Source organism: Lepisosteus platostomus, chromosome 14 (assembly GCF_059453375.1).
Source record: "Lepisosteus platostomus isolate fLepPlt1 chromosome 14, fLepPlt1.hap1, whole genome shotgun sequence".
In the NCBI taxonomy this organism is placed as follows: Eukaryota; Metazoa; Chordata; class Actinopteri; order Semionotiformes; family Lepisosteidae; genus Lepisosteus; species Lepisosteus platostomus.
The window spans coordinates 35,382,946-35,389,598 of NC_142624.1; the positions used below are offsets into that span (position 1 = coordinate 35,382,946).

General features: G+C 52.3%; 1 protein-coding gene across 1 annotated transcript; it reads right to left on the reverse strand.

Moving 5' to 3' along the window:
• Positions 1 to 442: 442 nt before the first annotated feature.
• Positions 443 to 6,169, reverse strand: LOC148649382 (nmrA-like family domain-containing protein 1). The gene is made up of 6 exons (XM_088605977.1): positions 6,010 to 6,169; positions 5,194 to 5,432; positions 4,219 to 4,344; positions 3,456 to 3,579; positions 2,798 to 2,988; positions 443 to 962 (listed from the first exon to the last, which is right to left on the reverse strand). Exons 1-6 carry the CDS (start codon positions 6,047 to 6,049, stop codon positions 783 to 785), a joined length of 900 nt encoding a protein of 299 aa, XP_088462103.1. The 5' UTR covers positions 6,050 to 6,169; the 3' UTR covers positions 443 to 782.
• Positions 6,170 to 6,653: the final 484 nt, after the last annotated feature.

The following is a 6,653-nucleotide window of genomic DNA, read 5'->3' on the forward strand; positions in this document are numbered from 1 at the left end:
TTTCATTTCACACCTCTCTACACCTATCCTGACTTCACACCTCTTTCTGTCCCCTGCTCCCGCCCCTCGCTCCTCCTCTCTCCCAGCCTGTGTTCTCCCGCTACCTTAGCTCACTGCGCTGTCTTTCTCACACCTGAAGAAGGCTCCACAGGCGAAACGATGTGTTCTCTTTCTTCTTTTTTTCAGCCTGGAATAAACCTATTACGTGTTCCTCTGCAGCCTACGCATGCTGACGCAGCTCCCCACCTGCACTACATACCCGCAATACGATCACGGTCCTCAACTCTATAAAGCTTGCTCCCATCTCAATGAACAGCAGAATTTCAATTACCAAAGGCAGCGAATGGACAGGGTGAAATACCCAGCAGTGAAATTAGCACACAGGAACATGAAAAGTATCCTGTGTGTAGCGTTGTATAAAGAAGGCACTTGACAAGCGGACTTCATTTTCATGTTTAATGCAGTTTTTACATAAAGAAAGCATTTATTTCAGACTCAACTCGGACAGACAGTTCTATTTCAGACAGTTCAAACCAGATTTGCAAGCTCCCTGCTCCTTCACTCAGACTGGTCCTTGTTCGATCTGGCTCAGTAACGATTGTCATCCGAATGTAATTAGCCAGGCCTGGCCTCACAGTTGCAGCTCTTAGTGTCTTTAGAGATATGGGCTCACTACACTTTTCACCCAACTGCGCCACCTACAGGAAGTCTGGAGAATTAATCCCCCTGCCTTCTGTAAAAGCGGAGGCGGCAGGGAGGCAGCGTTTCCGCGGCGACCGGGCTCACAGGGCCTGGAAGGCAGCCTTGTTCTTGAGGAGCCACTGCTCGAAGCTCAGGACCTGGGGGTACAGCCGGCGGGTCAGGGCCAGGTCGCGATCCGGCTTCATCAGGTAGAACCGGAACATGTTGGCCAACTCCGGAGCCCCAGGGAAACCCAGCTTCTCGAAGTCCTCCGGGGACCTCTGAGGGACAAGGGACAAGGGGACGGGGGACTTTCACAGGCACGTACTCATCCTTCCAGCAAAGCGAGTGCTCCTCTCTTCCCGAGAGGAGAAATTTCCTCTCTTCCCACATTTCGGTAACTAACAGGAGCAAGAGAAGGACCACCAGCTTCCATAACAGGACCGGCCCGGAGGCCGCAAGATCCCCGAACTATGCGCAGGGCTCCTTGTTACTTATTTACGTGCGTTCAGGATGGACTATGAGGAGGAGTTGGTTGGATGCTGGTGCGAGCTCACCTAACCAAACCCCATGCAACCAGCTGTTATTTGTGACTGAACTGAACACTTCCGTTTGTTTGCTCTATCATGCAAAAATTCATCAGGCCGTAGGACTCCTCTCCTCACACAATTACCAACCAGCCTCCCGAACACTGGCCCCAGCACTTTTCCCTCCACCCTGCTTGCGAGCACAGCTTCACTCCGGCTCTTCCACAGCATGACAGCTGGGCGGCCGGTGGGCTACCGAACCTCTCAAGGTCAAGAGCTCGACCCCCTGGCACGGTCCAGCCACCACCGCAGGGAGCAGATCCACCTGCTCACCCCCGGGTGACAGCGACAGGACAGTTCCTGTATGGGAGACCTCCTGGGAAAAACTAAGGCCGCTGCTGGAAGAGGTGTTAGTGGGGCCAGCAGGGGGCGCTCACCCTGCGGCTCATGTGGGTCCTAATGCCCCAGTATAGCGACGGGGACACTATACTGTAAACAGGCGCCGTCCTTCGGATGAGACGTAAAACCGAGGTTCTGACTCTCTGTGGTCATTAAAAAAATCCCAGGGCGTTTCTCGAAAAGAGTAGGGGTGTAACCCCGGTGTCCTGGCCAAAATTTCCCATTGGCCTTTATCAATCATAGCCTCCGAATAATCCCCCTCTATGAATTGGCTGCATCACTCTGCTCTCCTCCCCACTGATACCTGGTGTGTGGTGAGCGTTCTGGCGCACTATGGCTGCGCCATCCAGGTGGATGCTGCACACTGGTGGTGGTGGAGGGGAGTCCCCATTACATGTAAAGCGCTTTGAGTGGAGTGTCCAGAAAAGCGCTATATAAGTGTAAGCAATTATTATTATTATTATTCTCCAAGCGGTTTCCACCGATTCAGGGCTAGCACTTACAGCCTTCAGAAAACAGTTACATAAGCCATCAAATGAGAGAAAAATGACTTATATGACTGCCACACGCCGCCCAGGTGGAACTGCACTGCAGTGGGGGTGAAGTGGGTCTCCTACTGTGTGTAAAGTAGTTTGGGATCCTCTGAGATTGAAAGGACCATCTAAATGTAATTGACTGATTACTGTTTCATACATGTCGTTTAAGATTAATAACACTCATTTAATGCATCCGTATAGCACTACTTAACACTGAGGTGCAGGGAGTGCAGATTATCCAGGACAGAGTTATCACCTCTCCTGTTTCATTCTGTGCCCTGAGATCTTTAATGACCAAGTAGTTAGAACCTCAGTTTATCGTTTCCCACAGAAGTGTCCCCGGTCACAACAGTGTTGAAGTGATTTAGTAAGGGTAGTCCAGATGGAGGAGCGCCACCTACTTGATCACCACCGACATCTCACAGCAGCAGCCTGGCTTCCCTCAGAGGTCTCCTAGTCTAGTACTGACCAGGCCCAGCCCTGCTTAGCTTCTGAGAGCCAGCAGGACCAGGGAATGAGGTGGTCACTTTGCCATCAGCTGCATGAACCACATGGCCTACTGTGTTTAAACCTTCTTTCATACAACACTCCTCGTACAAGAGGTCTCGGACCCTTTAACTCGTCAGAGTAAAAACAATTTTAAAAAAAACATACCTTGGCGTCAACAAAGGTCTTTCCCAGGCAGCGGGTCATGACCTCACAGTACTGCTGGACGGTCAGTCGCTCCGCGCTCAGACCAATGTCCTTCCCCACAAACTCCTCCCTGTTCATCAGGACACTGACCACCACAGGGCCCAGGTCTGCTACGGACATCCCATCCATGGGCACATCACCCATGGGGATCCCTGAGGAGAGAGGGGCTGGTCAGCTGAGAGTTCAGGAGAATACACAGGAGCTCTGGACAGGCTGGGGCAGCCAGAGAAAGACTCCATCAATCACGTGCATCGGGATGGTCAAGGTGGGTAAATATTTTAAGAGTTGAGAGTTACTGTAATGCCGATCTCCATACTGCCAGCAGCCACATTTACTTCTGCCTGTGTGCACATATAAAACTCTGTTCCCCTGGCAGCTGCTGCCTGGCTCCTCCCTCAGTAAAGCTGGGTTTGGACACCTCCCTCCTTACAGACAGACTTTCATTCTCCTCAGCCAGGAGAGTTACCTCAATAAAGCTCAGCACACGAATTGTGCCCGACGTACGGATCGGCCCAACTACTGAACTGAAATAGGGTACAGAGAGTTGAGGTCAGGGCGCCCGGGACAGTCCTTAGACTGTTGTGGGATGAAGACGACAGCCGGCCAGCTCAACACTCACCTATCACATAGGCACCAGAGTCGGTCGCCTTCGCGGGCTTGAAGAAGGAGGTGAAGTTCTCGAAGTAGAAGGGAAGGCGCACGCTGGTGGTCGGGACGCCAAGGGACCGGAAGTACTCCTCCACCTGATCACGGCACAACAGGAAGTGTCCCGCGGGGAAAACAAACACTGACGCACACGTACAGGGACAGCACGGAGGCGAAGGTTTCTCCAAGAGGGGACTCTTGCAGGCTGGGGGAGTGGCACCAGCAAAGATCATTTAGTCTGGTCACGCTTCTTAAATACGTAGAAGGAAATGGGGGAAGGACTGAAACCATATTTGTTGTCTTCAAGTAAGAGCCAGTGTCTCTGTAGGTTTTCAGTCCTAATGACCTCAGTGAGCTCATTAATGGATTAACAAACTCATTTAACAGTTTATTTTAGCTGTTGAGATGTTGGTGCATTGAAGAGAAACTAGGACCCTCCATGATCTCCCAGTTTAACAAGGGTAAGATTTTACACTACGTGTCAGCATACAAAATTCACGGAGGAACGAGAGCTGAACCAAGGGAACCGTAATTATAACCTGTGCATGGCTGTTTGCTACACTGAGAGCTAAATTCCAAGCCTCCAGCCTTTCATAATTAAAAAAAAAATCAAGAAACAGGATCTGATTCTAAAACAGGATCAAGTACCCTGGAGCACACTCTCCAGGAAAATGTCACCTCCACAGTTCTGGAGGGGGGAGTTTCAGACACACCCCGCCCCGCCCCCCTGTGCTCACCTCTCCTTTGCCGTCGAAGTGCAGCACCGTCAGCTTCCCCCCGGTCAGCCTGTGCACGTTCTCCAGCCCGCTGTACACCACATGCTGCAGGCCCAGCTTCTTCGCCAGGTCCGCCACCATCTTACCCTACAGGCGCAAACACCAGCCCGTCTTCAATAGCACGACCCGCCTAGCATGTCTCACTTAACCGTGCCTGCGTGCGTTGCCTTATGGGATAACATTGTCCCTTTTTCATTCGGAAAATGCTACGGGACGTTATGTCGGTCCCATAGACTCGAAGGAGGGAATGAGCCAGGCGGGACACTCTTTATTTGGATAGGTGGGCGGGGCCACAACAGAGGGCGGGGCCTGGCTCTACCAGCTAGAGAAAAAAACCGCTCATACCCGGCTTTTCAGCTTGTCAGGGGAGAATCTGTCACTGCTGTCGGGCCTGCTCTTGCTTAAACAGAACAGGCTTGCAGTGGAAACAAAGGTCAGACCCACCACCCTCTGTAAAGAGCAGAATTGCATGTAGCAAGAAATGAGACATGAAGTTAGGGGTGTCAGGCTCAGCTTCTTTGGGGCCTCTTCTGGGTTTTAGTGCAACCTTGGTAATCAATTAATCAAAAGTTACACGCATACAGGAGACATTGTGCCTTAATTAAGCTGTTGATGCAATTTCTCACGCATGCCCCTGATCTGCATGCACTTATGCAATGTAATAGAAATGCCATATAATTATATTCCCACTTCCGGTCAGCTCTTCTATGTGCCTGCTCCCTCACCTGCACAACGTGAACCAGTGGACCGTGTGCCTGATCCCAAGGAGCTGTGCAGACAGACATGCCAGCCGGCTACACTGCCCGGCCAGCAGGCACCAGTACTGCGCACCTCCTCGATAGCCAGCGAGACCAGGGGTGAAGAAAACTCAAGGAGACGGCTGGAAAACCATTCTGCCCTTCGTCGTGCACCGAGCCGGGCCGGGCCTGTCCGTACCTGCTTCACTTCCGTGCTCTTGTCAAAGTGCTCCCAGAAGTTGGTGACCAAGAAGGCGCCGTAAGAGCCGCGCAGGGCCGCCTCTACCTCCGCCGGGCAGCCGACGTCGGCCTTCACCAGCTGGGCTCCCAGGCGGCCCAGCTCCACCGCAGCCGGCTTCTTGGGATCCCGGGTCGCGGCCCGAACCTCGAACCCCGGGTGCTGGAGCAGAGCCCGCGCCACCGAGCCCCCCTGCGCGCCTGCGGGGAAAGACACGCACACGCGCGGCGCTGTCACGCACCCGGACTGCCACCGCGGGGACGAGCGCTCAGGCGCTCGGATAAACAGACAGACCTACAACCTTCAGGAGAGGGAGCGAACTGCAGACAAGCCTCTAGTCTCGTCCCGCCCCGCGCTGTCCCTTTCAAACTCCTGGGCACCGCGCACTCTGTTTTCATTGCAACACAAAACTCGAAGTCACAAGTGGGAGGACAGGCGGTGGGTACCGTGTGCCCGTTTAAGGTAGCAGTACGCTTGTTTTAAAATAGAGAGCGAAACTTACAAATACGGTTACAGGACGTTTTAGGGCTTCCAACATGAACTCTGCGAGTCTCCACAGAAAACTGCAGCTGAGCAAAGAAGCACACACAACCGCGCATACCAACTCGAGAAACAGTTGGGTTTTGCGATTTCCTTTGAGTCGCCTTTGATTTTTTTAAAGAAGATATATTTATATCTAAATATATATTTTTATCTTTGCCGTGCGGTTGTCCGACGGGTCTGGCTGGTCGCTTGAACTCTTCTAAGATCGGGGGGAAAACAACTGCTGTTACCCACCTGTTGCGCCGAAAACGACGATCACCTTCTTATCGGACATGCTTCGCAGGTGATGCCTTGGACAAGCTCTTGCGCACACAGGTTCTGTAGAGTGACTCCGCGAATTCAGGAAGTCTCCCTGATGATAGTAGAGCAGGTTCCTGTCTCCGCCCCCTCCGCCTCCCAGTTTCCAAATCTTTCCTCCCGGCCTCCGCACTCTGCGGTTTCAGCTCTGTTTCATTAGCAGGTGGATACTTCATGGCCCAGCACTGTGGAAATTTGGCTTCGGCTCCTCTCATGAAAAGTGGAAAAGTACGTCAAACATTAATCACCCACAAAACACAACATAAAAGTCACATCAATCGCATACTGGTGCATAAAATGATAACAACAGTACATGACGGATACAGAGGATAAATTGGAAGGGGGGGCTGAAACCCGCAGGACGCACGCCCGACATCTGTACTTTTCATTCAAACAAGTTTAGGCTGTTCCGTGGGTTATTGTCAGGGTTATTGTTAGGACTGATTCTACTGCATTCTTTTGTCGAGTCGCCACAGAACTGAATGCACGGTGTTGTAACATCTGTTGACTCTGTGCGGGTCAGAACACGAGTCCAGAACCACCTGCCGGCCTGTCCTGTCCGTGGTGTCAAAGCAGCGTCC